The sequence below is a fragment of the Antedon mediterranea genome, chromosome 11 (assembly GCF_964355755.1).
Source record: "Antedon mediterranea chromosome 11, ecAntMedi1.1, whole genome shotgun sequence".
NCBI lineage: Eukaryota > Metazoa > Echinodermata > Crinoidea > Comatulida > Antedonidae > Antedon > Antedon mediterranea.
In genome coordinates this window covers 7,894,090-7,915,931 of record NC_092680.1, presented here as the reverse complement: position 1 = coordinate 7,915,931, position 21,842 = coordinate 7,894,090, and the positions used below count along the sequence as shown (strand labels likewise).

The following is a 21,842-nucleotide window of genomic DNA, read 5'->3' as shown; positions in this document are numbered from 1 at the left end:
ATCGTGTACATTTGTTTTCAGTGTTTGTTTTATGTGCCTATCAACTACATATAGAGACCGGATTCTTTCGTACTTGTTAGCCTGCGTGATACATTTGCAGCTCAACAAACAAAGCCATTAACTGGGAATATGGAAGATTACGTTATCACTTTTGTTGAAACCAACTTGTGTAACCGGATGATATATTATATTCAATCAACGTTCGTTTTTACGAGGTTTAAACATTATGAAACGGCAAGTATACATCCCATATTGATGTAAATATAATCAAGAATTGGGTTGGGAACACAATTCTATATTTTGAGAACGGAGAGGGCGGATTTCGACCTCTTTGATCAAGCATCCTCTCTGTTAATACGATCACATTAAGTTGAAGACAATTTTCCCTCCCTCCCGCCCAATATTATGACACTTATGGCAATAGGGCTATTTTTCTCTGAGCATCCCTGTTGTGCTTACTTAGAATTGGAAAATTATTGCTATATATAACTTATATTTGCTTATGACTTTTATGTGCAGTTTTACATGGGCGAATGTTCATTTACTAATTAAACTATTTAAGCCAGAACTTATGTTGTATGCCTCTTTATTTATTATTCTATGAGTTTGTTAATTGCCGCAGTCTCCGAGTAGCAAAAAAATATTTAAAGTGAAACTGCCTGAAAATTTCATATTCGATTCCAATTACACACACGCAAAACTGCACGCAAACATAAATAACAGAAACAGTGTGATGTATAATGTATTTAAGGCCTGTTTACTTTTTTTTTAAGCCATGGAGGTTTTTATAATAAACTCCTAGAAATTGTCCGTAGATAAGAGATGCCAAATTGGTTTGGATGTGAAACAACAATAAATTATTATATACTAAAATGACCAGACATTTCATGGGAGCTGTTTCGTAAATACATTAAGCCTATTTGGCCAACATAGTCTTAATATTAGTAACTCAAAAAGAAGTCAGATCATTATTCATAAATTCACGTTTCATAATTTTATGAAAACAAGCGCAAGTCTGAAAGTTAATTTCGGTCACATACCTAAAGTAAAGTATTACAAATATAACATCATTTGTAAATACCAGTGATGCTTTCACATGCATGTTTTCCTGTAATAATATTATTGTTATTATAACGGTAGCCCAGGCCAGGGAGTTAAAGAATCGTACTTACTCACAGATTAGGCCTAGTTAATACAGTTTTGTGTGGGAAACAGCACTGGTCTGGTGGTAGACAATTTCCAAATAATTTTTTTTTTTCAATTTGAATATCAATGTATTCAATGGATCCTAGATAATTTACTTCATACTCTTTCAATTGAAAATAAGCCGGTATATCTGTTAGGTGATTTCAATATAGATATTTTGCAATATACTTATGAAACTACAACTATCAATTTTGTGAACACTCTTTTTAGCAACTTTTATTTACCGTTAATACTTAGACTTACTAGGATAACATCAAATAGTGCTACTCTTATTGATAACATATTGACCAACCAACCTGATATACACCTCGCTAGTGATCAGCTCTATTGCGACATTTCCGATCACCTGACTGTTTTTTCTATTTCTACCTTAACCTACAAAAATACTCAAGCAGTCAGTAGACCACCAAATAACATCAAACAATTCAAACGAGAGCTTAGCGTAATAACATGGAACGATGTGAACTTATTGCAAGAACCTAATCAAGCTTATAATACTTTTGAAACTAAATTAAACTTTTATATAATAAACATTTTCCAATGTCTACGCAAAGTAATAAAAACACAAAATTAAAGCCTTGGATGTCAAATGGTTTGTTGCAATCTACTAAATATAAACACAAGTTATATGCTAAATACCTAAATAATCCTACCAATCATAATAAAATAAAATACACTAAATTTCGTAATACCTTAAATTCACTTATTAAACGTGTTAAAACCAAATACTATCAAAACAGATTTACTCAATATCAACATGATATTAAAGGTACATGGCGCGTAATTAACTCCTTGATTAAAATGTCTCCAGATTTGAATCCATTGAAGACCCGTCTCAAATCGCAAATGAATTCAATAAGTTTTTTGTCGAAATTGGATCAACTCTTTCAAACAAATTGCCAACCGATAAATCTGATTTTAAAACGTATTTGCCCCAACCTACTCTAAACTCCTTATTTATGTGTCCAGTGTCTGATACTGAAATTATATATATTGTCAAATGCTTTAAAGCTCAGGTACAGGCATGAATTTTAAATATAATATCTGGTTAATTGTACATAAATCAAATATTTGTAACAGAAATCAAGACGAAAAAACATGAATTTCCCTTAATATGGTCAAATACAAAATTTGGCAAAATTCTGCCATAAAAACCAGGAAGACTTTTTTTCAGTAGTAGGTAGTTTAATCTAAGTCTGGTGACTCCCTAGTAGGTGAAAAAAGATGGTGGATACACGGTGGATAATTTTTGCTATAGCATGAAAATCAAAGTCTGAAGTTGAATAAAAATACCAGAAATGTAAAATTCAAGTTATATTACCTATATTTAGTCATCTGATAACATTTTTTACCACATCGTTTATTTTTTATAGCTTTTTAAAATGACTCTCTATTTACAACATTTGTGTACAAAAGAATAGAGATTTACTGTGTAATTGAACTGATAAAAAAGTGCTTATTTTCAACAAGCTCGTGTAACACAAATAAAATCCAAAAAATTATGAAACATAAGGGAAACTATATGATCGATAATTATTGGAATGTATGATCAATAGAAATTTTTTGCCCGCACCTGGCCTTTTAAACTAATAAAGCGCAAGGACTTGATGAATTCAGTCCAACAGTTATTAAACAATCAATTTCTTTTTTGGTTAAACCTCTATGTCACATATTTAATCTATCTTTAACCAAGATAAATGGAAATTGAAATTGGCAAGAGTTACTTCCATCTTTAAAGCAGGTAAAAAGGACACTTTATCTAATTACCGACCGATCTCAGTCCTTTCGCTATTTTCTAAAATATTAGAAAGAATTATCTATAATAGAACCTATGCTTTTATGAAAAAAAACAATATTCTATTAATTCAATAAGCAATTTGGATTTCGCAAACATTTTGATACCGCAATGGCCTTAATTGATGTGTCCAATGAAATAATAGATGCATTTGAAAAGGATAAGTTTGCAATTGGTGTTTTTGTCGATCTATCAAAGGCATTTGATACCATTAACCATCTCATTCTCCTTTCAAAACTGTATCATTATGGTATTCGCGGTGTTCCTTTCAATTTATTTAAGAGTTATTTGTCCAACCGCTACCAATGTACCAATGTTTGTGACTCCCAATCTGACTATTTGCCTATTAGCTGTGGAGTACCACAAGGTTCATTAGTAGGTCCTCTTCTGTTTCTTTTGTATGTGAATGATATTTACAATTCGTCAACATCTTTATCTTATTCTTTATATGCAGATGACACAACACTAATCTGTAAAAATCGACACTTAGAGTCGTTGTTTAACACTGTAAATACAAGTTTAATTAATGTATCCGAATGGTTTCTGGCAAATAGCCTTTCTGTAAATTAAAAACAATGCAGCTATGTTTTGTTTAGAAGTAGTCCGATGCCGGTTAAATTAGGTCCACTGCAAATTAAACTAGATGGTTCTGTTCTCCCCATGGTTAATCATGCTACATTTTTGGGTGTATCCATTGATAGTCGTCTGACATGGAAACCCCACATTATTGAGACATAAAACAAAATCTCAAAAAATATTGGTATAATTTGTAGACTGGCATCTTTTCTTCCACATCATATTCTCCGAACACTCTACTGCTCTCTTGTTTTGCCATATCTTTTATATTGCAATATCGTTTGGTGTAACACATTCCCATCTAATTTAAAAAAACTTCAAATACTACAAAAGAAAATAATACGAATAATTTCGAATGTTTCACCTAGAACTAGTACAGATCCTTTTTTTCGTTCTCTTAAATTATTAAAATTGAAAGATATTAATAATTTTCAACAATGTTTATTTATTTACAAAAGCCAAAATGCTCTCCTTTCATCTCATTTACGCGATATGTTTTCACCCAATTATGAATTTCACGGCTATTCTACAAGAATTCTCAATAACCTTCATATTCCTAAACACAAAAAGACTTCTTTTCAACACAATATTAAATTTACTGGACCCAAGATATGGAACTCACTTCCTAACAAAATTACAACTTCTGCAAACAAACATAGCTTCATCTTTAACACTAAGCAATTTAATACAAAAGTAATTTAATAATTAGTTATATTCTAGATATCAGTTTTAATTACTTTATTCCTATATACCATTTACTATTATTTACTAATTTGATTTTGATTACTTTTTGTTTTTGTTCAGGCACTTTCAACACAAGCTTTTGCTTTCCATAAATTGTGCCTCCTTCATAATATTGTTTTATTCATTTCTAAGATGGAAAAAAATGGTATTGTTTTAACTACCTTATTCTCGTTATGAATTGTTGTATTATTTATATATAGTATATTATTATTATGAAGGAAATAAATGTTACAATGAAATGAAATGAAAAAATGAAAAGAGAACGGCCGAATCATTAGGAAACCATGCGGTAGCTTATTTTCGCGCCATGCCTTTAGGCAGTTATATTCAAGAGGACGAAAGCTTAGGAACTGTATCACTCGCGGAAGCTTATAACTTACTACGAATGAAGAAATGGGTATTTGGAATTGAAACTTGGACTGGGCATGCTCAAACCCTAAAGAACGTCTGGGAGAAGAGAGTCTATGAGATGTATGCAGGCATTCGAAAAATGGCCAAACTAGGCATTGAATAATGGTCCAATCCTTCCTCTATGGTAAGTAGTTTTTGCGAATGGTGTGTATCAGAGAAGCCTCCCTGGTGTGTGTATAGATGAAGATTGTTTGATTAGTGAGTACGTTTATCGGCGGTTGTATGGCGAAGCGTACAGTATTATTCTCATGAAGTAAAAACGTTGATGGCGCATTGTTATTCTCAATTAGAGGCCTACTTTTGCTGTGATATCAAGTAGCATGTGGATCTATTGGCTACTTCACATCACTCCCCATGTGTATACCATGTTACACACAAGTCAATAAACACAGTTAATGAACAATACTGTGTTTGTTGTTTGATACTTACACAGAATACGTATATCTCGTTTGACTCTAACTTGCCAGCTGTGGCATACACGAGTTAAATATTATATCACATATAAATAGGTCACAGCGCTACAAGCGTTTAGATATTACAACTACTACATGTTACAAAGCTTGCTATTACACGTATATACTATACCATGTTAATCCTAACTCTGGCCAGTTTTTATCTTTCCTATTTTGAAATTACAGTGAATTTCCTAATGGGTTTACAATTTACAGCTTAGAAGTACATGCTTAAAACAACATAGATAATGGAATTTGTACGGTTAATATTGGTAAAAGGAGTTGATAGTGCAACGGCCTAGAGGAAACTAACGACAACGTTTCACTGCCCTGAACCATCGTAAATCGTAACACAGAAACAAATGAATTGCGTTGCAGCTTATACAGCTTTATCAATACTAAATAGAAAATGTTGTGCAAATTAATGTTTATGAGTTGAATAAGAAAATTTTGTCATGAGTTGAACGATTGACTGTTCTATAATCAACGAGGCGGATTCGAGAAACAGAATTATCGCAAAAAGCTGATCGTGCAATCAAACGCAACGCTTCGTTAGCAAATCTTTGTCAATTCATGAAAATAGTCTGCCCATTCAACCCATCAACATTAATTATTTGTATAACATACGTATTATATTGTTATATTATTTGACAGAAATTTTGGTCAAGTTCATCAAGAAATAAAAATCAAAAGAACGAAATGAACACAATCAGGCCTTGTCGACTTATTGACGCCAATAGAGTCCACATACGTCTAATGATCAATATGATGAGGAAATTATATGTTTAAGCAGTTATAGTTCCTTCTATCCACTACAATAGGGTCCACGCCACTGATAATGTAAGCGGATTATTGTCTTGTATGGAGTGTCAACTGTGCACGATTTCTAATTTATTGTTAGATTACTGGCGTATCAGTTCATTGGATTCTTTTGAAATTGCTTAATTACCGTCGACTCAACTTGATTATTATGAGGATATCGTTACCTCATGGAATCCGTTGTAAACTCTCTTCATTCATGTCTGTTACAATACATGGGGCTCTTTACAATCGATTTAACTTCGGGATAAGAAAACAAAGATTGATCATAGAATGATTAAAGCCGAGGTTATTGTGAATTTAGGATGAAGTAGAATGTTATAGAAAATGAAATGTTCAACTTATTAGTTTAATTAGAAAATTATCAAACCAAGGTTTACGATGAATGAATTGGGTTTTAACAGGTGTCGTGCATAACGCCAAGGTTGCCTACATCACACGCAAGGCGTACTACGCCAGACTAAAGCTAATATGTCTACACTATCAAACTGTGATGTGCTCATTTATATGGACACGATGATGTCATATCAATACCATATTTGGGCATATCGCTACCATATTTGGGAACAGCACACTTTTTTTATCAAACTAGTTTGATAGTGTAGACGGAGCTTAGGCCTAAGCTTTATTCCCATTTTTTAAGCAACTATTATAGGGTATACGCGCAACGCAATCGAGGAAATCAAGGCAACAGTTCGTGTTGTGTTTTATCGCATCGTGATTGGTCAAGTTACTTGCGTGGAAGTAACCTTTTCCCCACGCTGTAAATGTGAACATACCCCTAGTGTTTGGTTTGCATATTTTCCCTTCAAATACCAAGCTAAACTCAGTACTTAAACACTCATATTTTAAATACCTGTCAATTAAATATCCGTTTTTAATCAATGCATTTGAACGTTATATCATCATGCATATGGTTATCATTTGGAAAAGTGACCTATGTCAGTTAACAGGTAGAGCCATCACAAAATGCAATGCGTGTATGTAGGCCTACGCTAGCATTTAATTGATCTAATCAAATCTTATGAATGTTATGAATATATTGCATAATTAACATATTTATTACTTTCCAGAATGAAACAGAAAATTGTGAATATATACCAATTATAAAAAGTAATACATTTTCTCCCGAGGCTAAGATGTGATCAAGCTCTGATTTAATTTGATTCAAACATCTACCATATCTTTTTTCATACCGCTAAAATATTTTGACACGAAATATTAAAATATGCCAATTTCACGGTTAATACGTCCAACATAATCTCACATTCCAGTTTAAGTAATAAGCAAGTGTAAATTAGAGACAAATTCTTGCCTTGGATATTAGAATTTGCAATACGACACACAGAATACAAACATTGGGGTAGTTTAAACCTTTCAACTCAATTATCCAAAGTTTAATTAACAAGCCAGCCAGTAATTTAGCACAATTATTGACTCGTGTCGTTGATTTATTTAGCCATCAAGATAAGAAGAGTTCAAACATCAATGTCGCCCAACCAAAGTCCCACTTACTGTGTAATATCGTAATACTATTAAGGATGGTACAGTACTCATATAGGCCTATATAATCATAATTGCGACTATTGTACTATAGCAACCTAAAGCACCTCTTAAGCACATCCCTTTTTGGATACAATTAATCATAAATAATACTTTAGAGGTGTATTCCTTGTGTGTATATCGTTGCTAAGCAGCTGTATCTATCATGGTTTTTGTAGAAAAAAAACCCCGAAAATTAAGACTGATTTTATAAACCTACATATAATATAACCAATGGTCTATATATAATATGAACAATTTAAACCCTAAAATGTCTCCTTGAATGTTACGCCAATCATCCATTTTTTATTAGGTCTATAGGTATATCAGTCAATATAGGTAATAAAAGCCAAAACCATTACCAAAATCACTCATCTCTTATTTGGTAACCTCGCAATCAGGACATTGGTTTCTGTTATTCGGCGTTGATGCAGCAGAAGGAAAAATACAGGTCTACAGCGATTTCAATCGATGTGATTATTTTTTTAACAACTGTTATATTCTTATGATAAGTTACATGCTTTTTTATATCGAATAATTGAACAAATCCTGTGGAAAAAGGATAGCAATTGAGAAATTCATGCGGTAACCCATGATATTTTCTGTCAAAACTTCAACTATTACTTCCATATTTGTACATAATTTTAAAATATTATTAAATTGTGCTCATATTTTTATATGAGACCGTACAATGTACGGTCTCAGGGAAAAACAACCTTGATTTGATCTTGACCTCCATAAGTTAAATTTAACTTTAAAACGTTGCATAACAACTTTGTAACGCATTCGATTGCTATTCATTCAAAAATAAAGTCACGAATTATCTGGATATGCACCGTTGAGATATGATTTATCTACATTGTTATAACTAATAACATTCATAACATTTTAATTATTATTGGAATAGCATCACACCTTATAATAAATGAAATACATTAGGCTGTTATACCTATAGTTAAATCATTTAGAATCGTTACCGAAAGCATCTACATCATAAAAACATCGAAAGCAGTCAAAACACTGAAAGCAAAGTAATTTCCAATATTCCCTCTGGTTCTTATGAAATGTCTTTTATGTGAATACCACGTGACGCGTGGTGCATTTTTAAGAAGTGTCCTACGGCACGTTTTAGGCATGAAAATACCACATTGAGGATACATGGAATATATAAGAACATCATCAATCGTATAAAAAAACATTTAGTCGAGCACAATCACCACGTTGTGCTAGTCTTAATGTCATAATTAATGAAAGTATTATGTGTTAAATACTGTTGGTTCAGCCAAATCAAAGAGACATGATGACAGATCACAGTACAAAATATGGAAACAGAATAGTATACGTTTGCAACAAAAAACATAGTTGAATTGAATAACAAACACACCACCTACAATCGAAAGTGTGAACAATCATGTCTTAAAGAGAATTTTGTATACGCATTACGTTATATTAAGGCATATTACTCAATTACACAGCCATAAATTCAAATACAATGTTTTTTTAAATGTATGTTTCAACACTTTTCAAACCACATGGATTGAAACAGAGACTTCATTCTTCTTTCAATTTTTCCTAAATCTATTTCTCAGTGTTGTTCGGAATTGAATACATTGTATCACCCCCACCAAATTGTAGGCTTAAAATGCTGCTGGCATAAGGAATTCTCGCACGGATAATGAGCATTATTTCACATCAGTACTGAGTTCATCAATGCTCAGTCATATCGGGCGTCAGGAAAATACTGAGGTAACATAATTTAAACCATTTTTTAACAATTAATATTTCTATCTCACAGAAATAACTTTTCAGATTCAATACATCCACAATACATCCATCTTTTTATCTACGTGTCGGATTTTACTATAATTTTAATTATTTATTTATTTAAACAATATTTTATGAGGGTGGTCCATCCAGCATAAGCTGATCATTAGGGATCCTAAAACAATACAAACAGTAAATACAAAATAAACTATAAAAATACAAAATTAACAAAGATATAAAAAATATATATAGTAGGCCTACTATGAAAGAAAGATAAAAAGAAAAAATTTCAGAGAAACAGATGTTTTTTTAAAAGAGATTTAAAGGAGAAGAAATTGTAAGAGTTACGAATGCTTAAAGGTAGAAAATTAGAAAAAGAAGGAGCATAATAAAGTAAGGATGTATAATAACCAGTCGTAGAGATTACATCACTATATAGTGTATATATAATTTCAAATTGCACATGTGTATAAGATATATGCCACGTAAATTATTGCCAACAATCTACCATTGGAATGGACACATTGAAAAATACAAGGATTGATTTATTCAGAAATAGATATCATGAGATACAGAGGTGGAGATGGTGTTTGTGTAGGCATGATTATGTTTAACTGCATGGATTTCTTGTTTTGTTTATGCTATATCCATACTAAAGTAAATACAGTATTAATCTTAATCTGTTCATACTACTGTATACTAATTGTACTAACCAACCAAAAAAGAAAAGAAACTGCAACATATTTCTGTCATAAATATAAATTATGAGTAATATGACGATACAGTACAACAAGAAGTGATTTTAGCACAGGGTTTTCATGTTCAGAAATAAAAACTACTTTTTATTGTACGGATGAATCAATGAAACGGGTTTTATGTGTAGGCCTATGGATTATCACATGTTTATGGTTGCAATGTCCATATAATTGACCGATCGAATGATGATCAATACTACATCCTTGTCAACTAACGACCCAACGACGGGTAACACTAGCATTGATTTAAAACAGAACAACCGAACCGATTTATATTGTGTCAAAATACATTTAGCATCTTCTAAAAGATTATTAATAAATTTCAATGACGGCCTGTTTTGAATTCGAGTCGTCTGAGAACAGCTGAAACTTGACAGATTCTGGCCGCATGAACTTTAATTAATAACGCTATTCACAAACGAATGTAATCATCTTATATTATAAAGGAAATAACGGATCTCATAGTACTCATATCTCTTAACCTACTGAAAATGGACAGCGTAACAAAATGTAAATTGAAATTTATAAGAAAGGAAATATATATATAGTTTGATAACGATACGGTAATTTAAGAAGAGGATGTTATAAGAAAGATGGTAATAAAAAGATGATGGTGAGGTGATTTAGAAGATTTGATGAGTATACCCGTACTGGGTCAGAGACGGGGTCAGAGAAATGTTAACGATGATATTACGTGATTTTGGTACATGACTAGTGTTATAGTATACTTTCAGCACAGCTGCTGTAAGTCTCATAATAAATACCTGCAATAAACTTCATCAAATTATATGGTTGCAAAACACAATTCATATGGACCTAATAAAATTGAATTAATTCAATAATGTTGACTTATGTAGTATGGTATAATACTCTATCCAGAGAAAGAAACGCTTAATTATTTGACTTGTTGGTCTTTTAATTTAATTTAATTTAAAATTAATTAAAACATTTATTTACAGTTGTATTTTCTCTGATAATATATATAGCTTATCTGCTGTATATTATAATGTTTCGTAAACTTAAACCTCAAAACATATTATATTATACAAATAGCATTCTGTTGACCGTATGATAGGCTATATTTTCCTGTCTGTTACTAAAAATTAACCAGATTGGACAATCTCATGTTTCAAAGTTAAATATACTTCAAGCAAATACGTATTTAATTACCTCCATGCACTGAACTGTAAAACGTTTAGTAATTGGTGTCAACTAGGCAAGGATCTTTAAACTGTTCTTTTTTGTTCTTCATTATACACTCGCTTATAATACAGTAAAATACATATTAAAGACTAAAAATCCCAATTAAAGACTAAGGTTCCCTATTAATAATAGTAATGGCCACGTACATATACTCCCTTCTCTTTTAGGACACCCCTATATTCATTCAAGGGACACTTCTTATTAAGGTATAATACTTTCGTTTCCCTAACTTTGTTGGATACCGAGGTACTATCTTATCTTCTTAATAATAGGTCATGTTCTATGTACTGTAGTTAATACATACAGTAGGCCTAACTGTCCATCATTTGTTGTTAAGAATCCACGTAAAACCCAGGTACTCGACTCAATTTTAATTGATGGGTGATATACGGATATTTAGCATTTCTCCTGTCTTCAGTCTGATACAAGTTTTGATTGAAATTTTTGACCAACTGCAGAACAACCATTTAGATTTTATCTGCGTTAAAAAAACAGGTAATCGGTTGATTTGCGAGACACCAGGCGTGTTATAATTATATCATACATAATTTTAATGAATCGTTTACTTAATTAAACAAGATATCTGCCCGTCGAGTACAAATAAAACTTCATAAGGGACAGGTTTCCTGGCTAAGTGAATTATCCCCTGCTTGAGATGCATTTAGTGTTGTCACGTGGCCACCTATTCAAAACTTGTTAATCAGTTTTCGAAAGCTTTTTATCTAAGTTATCTATTTTTCGAACACTTATAATATATAAATTTGATATATAATTAATATATCACGGCATCATTATCTAATTACTATTACATTTTTAAAAAATGACAATTTATTAAGTAAAATTATCAACATCCAAAGGAAGTCGGCGAAAGGTCAAGGATAAAACCCCAGGACATGCTCTCAAGATGCGTGAGAGAATAAATGTCAAAAAGGCGCACACACTCTTTGACATGTTATAAGGTGAAAACCTCTGCGATGATCCTGTACATTTGCTGTATAATAATAGTATTATTATTATATAAATTATGGCCCACCCGGATATTTCTTTCTGTACATTGTACTATGCTGTGATACCGTAATAACTACAGTTTAATTATTATAACGAATAATTAACTTCGGTCTCAAAATAGTAACTGTTTTGGTGACTAGAAATTGTATAATAAAAATGGCCGTATTATCAAAATAGCTACGGTAATAAACTGACCATTGAGACATCCGTTGGTCACAAAACCGTGACAGGTTACTCTCAGCCAATTATTATGAATTATGAACGTAGGTTATGTCAGTGACAGGTATTAATTAGACTAATTGGCGAAATCTTAAGGCAATTGCCAATCGTGCATGAGAATGCATAGCCTTTATGATCAATTTGTTTACTATACAAAGTAGGCCTTTTTAATGCGTTCGACCAGGTGACATTGTCCGCCACAAAATATTTCAGTGTACTACTAGTACTACAGGTTACATTCAAAACCGTTAAACGCCCAGTTGATGTACGCGGTAATGTTTGTAAATATTTTTTTATAAATGTATACGTATTTTAAGTGTATAGGCCTAACAAATAATGTGTTGAAATTTCAACAATATAATTATTAACACAATTAAGAAAGCTAAATATTCGTATTCTATACAAAATAAATACAGTCGTATAGGCCTAAATAGTTCTTCGTTATGGAATAATGGTCACATGGAGCAGAAGAGGGGTCGTTTAACCGTACCTGATCACCTATGTTTAGCACATACGAACATTCCTAATACACTGTAAACATTCTATCACTGATTGATGTGTTCTGTAATACTTAGCATTTTGTTTGAAAATTGCCCGTGAACCTCAGTCCTGTGGGAACATGACACGCATTCCCCCTTTCGGCGTCAGTCATCTTACATCTAGGCTTACATAGCCTGAGTTCATAACGAAATGTATAAATTAGTTTCACATTTTATTTCGGGGTATATATCCTAACACATCACATCATTTACCATAGGCCTAACTACAGTAATGTCTCACTGTCGAATTAACATCAGAACCAATTTAATCAATTTAAAATAATAATCCAATTTAGAATAATGAATGCTAATTATAAATCAATGTATTATTTGAATAATATTATTAAACAATGTACATAATCGTATTATTGTGCTAGGCGACTCGCGTGGGTCAAAGCCATATACAGTATAACGACGAGTATAAATTAATATTCATGTTATTCATTCATTTGTTACAAATAGACTAACTGATAGTTCATTTTGGCATTGGACAAATAAAAATAATAGAGAGGACACCGTATTCAGGGGACACCATTATTCACTAGGGACACTATTCAAGAGACACCTCTATTTAGTTAGGGTACATCCCCTGGTTATACATTTGTCATAGAGGACACACTGCCGTGAAACAAATGGGAGGCAATAATGTATATGTTTTAATAAAAGGCCAAATGAACTCCAATTCAGATGACACTTGCAATAAGGGGACACTTCTTTGGGTCGCGAGAAGTGTTCCTTATTAAATATTAACAATAAAATGAGTATCATCCAACAAGTCAAATTGGTTAATATTATAATTACTGGATATTCAATAGTTATATATAGATAACCAACTATCAATATACTGGTATTGCTTATTTGGCTGTTATCATACAATAATTTATTTCTCCATGATTACTGATATTGTAGTTATTTATTAGCAAAGTCTGATAAAATTGACTATTCAATATTGATGTATTTTTGTTATGGAGGAGCTGTGTGATACGTTAGGCATAGGCCTATTGGAATTTGTAATACTGGCTGTATGTATAGCTAAAAACCATATAAAGAACTTTTGTACTTACATATTGAATATAAACAACAAATTTACAAACAAAATCACCGAATATCCAGGTAGGATGTGCGAATTGTGTTGCAGTTACTGGTACACAGATTAACAAGAAGAGTATATCGGTAATAGCATTGTTCATTATATAACAGTTAGTAACCGTTCGCATGTTTCTATTCCGTACTATAACAAGTACAACACTGGCATTGCCTATTATTCCTATGACCGAAATAAGGGCGAAAATGCTTGGTATTACGATGGTAGCAGCGACATTGTTCCAGTCGTCTTGATACAAAGTTGCGTTGTATGTCCCATTGCCGTCAAGTTCATCTTCCATCGCCATCATCTTAAGATACATATCATACTCGCTAGTATCCATCATTTATTTTGGTCGTTTTTTGAATAAAATGTAAAATACAATGTTGGTTAATCATTTACCTCGTTACTGAGTCTGGTAGTTCGTGTTCAACTTGCAACCGCGATAGCTAAACGTCATTCTGTAACGTTACACATAAAACAAGAACAGACAACCAGGTGATCCAACAGTAGCCTGCTTTACAGGTGTGTTCTCCGATACTATTTAGTATAGTTCACCTGGGATCCAGTCTACACCGCTTATGGGTATTTATCATCAATTGGTTTAAATACCAATTTAGATCGGAGTCTTGGGACATAGGGCTAGCCAGGCTGGTGGTATGCTGCACTTTTTAATATCACAAGGAATGACGGCGCCAATGCACTTCTCGCCACTTAACTGGTATTTTAACATATCTGCATTGCTAGATTATTTGCAAGTTCGCTAATATAGATGATTTCTTGAAGTCCTGTGGCGGTGCTAATCAATTAGTTTACTAAATGAGAACGCTCGTAATCCAAAAGTATTTCTGCTTCTCGGCACATAATTTTTCATTTCATTTCCATTATTTACAGCAGTTTGCCATAATGACCTGCATGATAGTAAAATATCTGTCGTGTTACTAACGCTAGATTTGTGAAATTCCTTTCTCTTCTCCACTAACTCAGCTGGTTATACGCATGAGTTGACAACTGTCAACGCTGATTGGTCCAAAGCTACAAACTCAGAGCATGGAGGTGCTCAGAGGAAGTCTGTAGCATTTATGGTATCACGTGATTGAATACAAACTAAAATAACAAGAAATATTTCTTACAAAAAACGCCGCGTAACTTTTTGACTGGACAGTTGTAAGAACAGTCTTCATTAATTTAATATAATAGGTCGGCCAATCAAAACGCAAGTGAACAATTGGGACTTTACTTGTGATTTATGTCATTGGCCTGTCAGCACAGTCGTTTCTTTCTAGAATTAAACGCACAAACTTGTATTGGGAATAATTTATGTTTATGTGGTTATTACTATCGCATTTAGGTATTGATAATAATAATAATATGGCTTTTGAATATATAATTACTTTCTGTAGAATAACATTTATACATTTTTGGTTCGCGATGAAAAGTTATATGAATGGATTTGTAATAGGTATTTATAATAATAGTATATGGGTTTTATTATTGCTAAGCTATCACCAAATCGCGTTATACCATTATTTCTCAGGGTTTTTTGCACCATTGATCAATACCAAACGCTTATCGGTATTATAGTTTTTAATGAATCATTACATTAATAAAAATACCCAATTAAATCAATCGCGTCAGTCCAATTCCGACTTATGTTTCGATCACATAGTTCTGTGTCTACACTGTCCCAACTAGTTTAACAAAAAAAGTGTGATGTGCCCAAATATGGTAGTGATATGCCCGAATATCGTAGTGGACATCGTCATGTCTATATAATATGGGCACATCATATTTAGTTTGATAGTATAGACAGAGCTTAAGGATTATATTTAAAAAATGTTTTCTTACATTTTGAAAAAAAGTATTTATTTGTTTATACGCCCAATTTTCCAGTCTTAATTTTACATTTTGAAAAAAAAGTATTTTATTTGTTGATAAGCCCAATTGTGCAGTCTTATTTTACATTTTGAACGAAAGTATTTATTTGTTGATAAGCCCAATTTTGCAGTCTTATTTTACATTTTAAACGAAAGATTTATTTGTTGATAAGCCGAATTTCCAGTTTAATAATAATGACCCCTTCCACAGTGCTTATACCATATAAATTTTACATGATATTGACCGTGGGTTCTTTATGCCTCTGATGCATTTGTTTTATTGTACCTTTTTAATAAATTATTATATGTTTATGCCTAATCACACCCAATTTAATGAAACGGTCAGATTCCGATTTCAATTGAACGAAAGTAGTACTGTATTTATTATTCATTGATAAGCCAAGGGTCCCATGGCGTTAGCCGATATCTTGAGCATTTGACTCATGTGTCTGACTCACCTGTAACACAAATCATTCTTCAAAATCTAAAGAAAGAACCTCACACGTCTTTTTTTGTGAGTGATACACTATGGATATGCCCACGGAAATAATAGTGGACATTGCAAACATTCATAGGCCTACAGTAACAAACATAACATGGCTAATAAGCATAACATTCAGACTTGTTTGTTTTCTAGTGGATTTTTATTTACTTTAGCATGTAGAATAAAACTAGTAACAGTGGCTATATTAATAATTATTATACTGATTATCCTTGATGTTATCGCGTCTAATAATAAAATATTTTGTTGTTGATAAGCCCAATTTTTCAGCCTTGATTTTACATTTTGAACGAAAGTATTTATTTGTTGATAAGCCCAATTTTGCAGTCTTAATAATGACCCTTCCACAGTGCATTTTACATGATATTGACCGAGGGTTTTTACGCCTCTATAGCCACTGATCAATACCACAATTAATGTACTTTTTTAAATGAATATTGAAATGTTTCAACATACCCAATTCAAAAAAACGGTCCGTTTTCGAGTTCAATCTTTTGATTAGAGAGGTTGGAGTTTCATTTTGAACGAAAGTATTTATTTGATTGATAAGCCAAATTTCTAGTCCTAATGATTTGAGATTCAACGGGTTTTGCTTTCAATTGTATAATAATATAATTATATATATAGGCCTATATATAAATAAATAAAATAACAGCAGAAAACTTGGTTACTTCATTGATTAAAACAATGAAGTAACCAAGTTTTCTGCTGTTATTTTATTTATTTATTTATGCTCTACCTTGGTATTGAGCACTCTTTCCAAACGGTCTGAAAATTTCAACCTGAATAGGCCTATATATATATATATAAATATAATTTTAAGTATAATTATGAATTCACCAACACTTTCAGGCCCAATAACAATGATCTCGGGCCCGAGTTTTTGTAGACCGGACTTCCATGCACAGCCACATGTTAAGGAATATGAATCTCCTTATGATTTTAATATGGTTCGAAATGATATTACACAACAATGATTAGACAGCAACTTTGCAAGAGTCCAACTAATAAAATCGGAATGATCAATTAATTGAACATTTACAGCATAAGGCCCATACACTAGGACGATAACGATCGACGATAAATAGACAAATGTGCATTTTTAATACATAAACCAAAAGAAATATAAACAATTCCTTTGATGAAAATTATATTTTCACACGTCCAATCAAATGACGTCATGATTAGTAAGACCAATAATATCGTGACAATACAGCGATTTTATTGTTTTTATTTATCATGACGTCATTTGATTGGAATTTGAAAAACATTATTTTTATCAAAGACAGCATAAATGATTATCCTATAGGTCTAGAACGAAAACCTTTCTAATTTCTTTTGGTTTATGTAAAAAAAATGCATGCTATATATTTATCGTCCGTCGTTATCGTCATAGTGTAATTGGGCCTTTATACAAAAAAAAAATAAATTGATTACGAAGTTACATGTCATTTTCACCTATCACAAAAAAACTAACCTTTTCAACACTAATTAATTGTTACGAAGCCAATTTATATTATATTTTTCATTAAAACTGAACTTTACGGTAAATGAAGAGTAAGTATCAGTTAATATGAATAATATAACTAGTAGGTCTATGAACTTGCGTCCAGACACAGAACTGTGACATTACTATCATAAATGTTGAAACCACTTATAAAACCTTTTTTTAAGGAAAATAATATAATTGTGTTAGGAGAAGGCTAATAAACAAATAGATAATGTACAAACCTTTTTCTGGATTAATTAATGGAGCAGGCGTTCCTATACTAATAATCTGCTGCTGCTACCTAGACTGATTGTTCACCTTCTGACGATAATTGATTGGGCCCCCCACGGCATCTGATAACCAAAAAAGAATTTACCAGGACTGTTTCAATGATTTAATATCTGACGGCGTATTATTATAACATTGGCCTAGATTGACAGTCAAAAGAAAGTCATTGTAAATACCTCCCTTTATGTTGACAGAGCCAAATCAAAGTTTTGACCATTATCGAATGATTGTTTGACAGTGACTTATTATAATACCGGCCTGGTTGACAGCAAAAACGAAGTTATTATTTATTGAACAAGATTTTACAGATTTCCGTCTACATCTCAATAATACTGTATTATCAGCAAAGGCTTTCATATAGACTCTCTTCTCCCAGACGTTTTGTGGGTCCAGCAGCTACCTATAAATCATAGTCGAGTTTCCAAATTCACAAAACTGTCAGCCTTAGATACTAAAGCTACCGCTATGAAACAGCTTATTAATGAATGTGTCCTCCTGGGACATAGCTGGCTAGAGCCGCGGCGCGAAAATCCACAAATCAACACATAATATTCAAGACTATATTTCGCAGATGTATTATTTTATATTAATAGTATATAGGCCTAGAAGTATAGAAATGAGAAATAGAAAACTCAACCATAAATCGGTGGGTAATATTTTTATGAGGTTGTATCACGATCCATCCATGGCCCGCCACGGTCTTTTTCGATGCCTACTATATTAATTTAAAATAGTGAAAATACACTCTTATAGAGTGACTGATCACTCTTTTGAGGAGTATATTATGACCAGTCTTAAAAGAGTCACTCATCACACGGTAAGCTACATAAAGCGATTTCATAAATTTCAGACAATTTTAACCACTCTGAAGGAATGAAAACTCCCTTTTTTAGAGTGAAAACAATTTAACTAAAAAAAAGCTATATCTTCAATCGTTTGTAGATTATAAGATAGATTAACGAATCGCATGGAAAGACTAATCTGGTAAGTGGCAAGCTCAATTACACACTATTCTGACATCCACAAACATAGACAGCTATTAATAGTATAATTGTATTGTATTCCGGTACTGAGAGCTGATAATCAAGTAAGTTATGAAATAGATTTACTAAATAAGATATTCGTTATACATCACATAATCTAACTGAATCGTGTGGTGATCGTTACAACCTTTATGCTCTTTCAATAGTTAATTTGAAAAAAAAACAATCCGATCAATCATATTTCAAGAAAACATTGATAGTACGTACGAAAAGAAGGTTATTTCCTTTAAAATGTAGATTTTGAAGGTGATGTAGTAATTGCATCCATTTAATTTCTTTAATGTGGGTGTATATTGATGATGTCGCTAAATATCACGAGGAGATACATCGCCAGCTTTTCGGTAATTAATAACTCTTTTATTTGGGAATTCATGGAAAGTTTACATTTATAGTATCAGTGTCCAAGGTATTTATGTTATTTTAAATACTGTATATAGCGACGTATGTGTAGTGCTACATTGGAATTATATTTGCACCAACTCTACTTATTATACTGATAGCCTATGCAAACGTGGTAACCAACGGTACTATTAATACATATTCTTGACTCAAAAAGTGATGAATAGAAGAACATTGTCCTCATTCTTTTCACGGTAAAGTATCCTCTTTATGGGCGTCCTCTTATTTATAGTGTGTCCTCTAAATGAAGATGTCTCAAATGAGGGGGTTCCAGTGTAATGATGGTACTGTGGGTGTGTGAGTTTGAAGAGATCTTTATAGCACCTATTCGTACGTGCATTCTAAAAAACTAAAACATTATTTTCAATGACAGTATTTTTTTTAATCATTACGATTATTAAGTGCTTTAATGCTAATTGTCGCAGAAAATGAATAATGTGTCTATTTCACTATCATCGATTTTAAATTAAACTTAGCTTCTAGCGAACATACGGCTTGATAGAAAGTACCTAGACACATTAATGTTAAAGTTAATCCTTCATGTATACTTTAATGTTATACATCATGCTTAAATGTTACCATTTTTTCATTCAAAACGTTATTAAGGTTCATAGACTCTAGCTGCTGCTTAGCTCACACCTGTCGCCGACCTTGACAGCAAATATTCTCATCATCCTAGATCGGAAGTTCAAAGGAGGAAATCAAGTTAATGTTGACGTGTTTTTCCGTTCTCATTAATAATATGTTATGTGTGACATGACGGTGTCGTGTGCATGTTGTACCGTTTTTATGTACGTCCCTGAGATGTAAGCAACACGTGTCATGACATAGCAATCATTAAGGTAGATATACATAGTATTATATTAATCATGGTGGTTGGCTACCCAAACTATCTAGCCAAAACACCAACGACTTATCACGCATTTTGTATTTTTATCGGTCGGTTGTTCGGTCGGTCAGTTGTTCAGTCGGTTGGTAAACAATAACTCAAATTTGAGCACGTGACTGCAGCCATGTATATGGCCTTGTTTATTTCTTATGGTTGTGATATGTAATAAAATAGAACGAAAGAGGGCGTGTTACATAATTAATTTGTTGCGCTTGCGGAATATCAAATTTCTATAAAGCAAATCTGTGACATGAACATCCACCTTGTCACAATATATATATATATATATATATATATATATATATATATATATATAGTCGTCTAATGGACTTTTTCTCATTTTCACAGATTTCCTCATCTTTATCGTTTCAAATTAATTAATTAAATTTTCAGTATATCACCGATACTGAAATTTTATTAATTAATTTTGAACGATAAAGATATATATATAAACACATCAGGCTATTTTTTATTTGATTTGGACCATTAGACTACTGGGGCTTTCATGGTATTGTTCAAACTCGATTGGATAGCGACTCTTTAACACTCTCGGCGTGGTACGGCGGAACAGCACTAGTCCTCAGTTGTACGCACGCGCACCAGAGATCATTGATACGCCCTCATCTTTCAGTATTTTTATTCACGAGGCGGGATCTCCGAAGAGATACTTTTATAATAATATATAAACAAATCAGGCAAAGAACATTAATTCTAAACCGCCGTTTAGAATTTTGTATTATTGCATTTTCAGTACATTTTTGTGTGACGATATAGAGGGCGCTGTTACTGTTACTACTGACATTTTGACTGCGATCGACTGTTTATATGATAGATGTTCATAACTGTTACAAAAGCATTATAAATATTAACATTATAATACTTTATATATCAATGTTTATCTATTGTTAATATAATTGCAGTTTATCAATAATCTAGTAATGGTTTAGAAACAAAACCATCGCGTGTTAACGTTTTTCAATAACAGCGCCCTCAGTTTGATTTTTTTTTTAACGTTTGCGATCGGTTGGACAGTGACTATTCTTGTGTTTTGTGCTGAAAGACACAATAGACCTACAATGTTTGACGTTTTGTAAAAATAATAATGCATATAAATTACTTTAAAAACATGAAACCATGTCTTTCCTTGTCTTAAATGTACGTTTTTTGGCGCTAGTTCCGTTTCGCACCTGTCGTTTATTTCGACTCAAAATTGGTTAAGTAACTTTATCGTGAGTACC

The 21,842-nt window shown here is 32.3% G+C and overlaps 1 protein-coding gene across 1 annotated transcript in view; it reads right to left on the bottom strand.

The window, feature by feature from the left end:
- LOC140062739 (G-protein coupled receptor 54-like) overlaps nt 1-15,055 on the bottom strand; it is a 33,957-nt gene extending 18,902 nt beyond the window's left edge. The window contains exon 1 of the mRNA XM_072109065.1: nt 14,098-15,055. Within this exon, the coding sequence (XP_071965166.1) occupies nt 14,098-14,463 (366 nt within the window). The 5' untranslated portion in view covers nt 14,464-15,055. The remainder of the gene's footprint in view (nt 1-14,097) is intronic.
- Nucleotides 15,056-21,842: the final 6,787 nt, after the last annotated feature.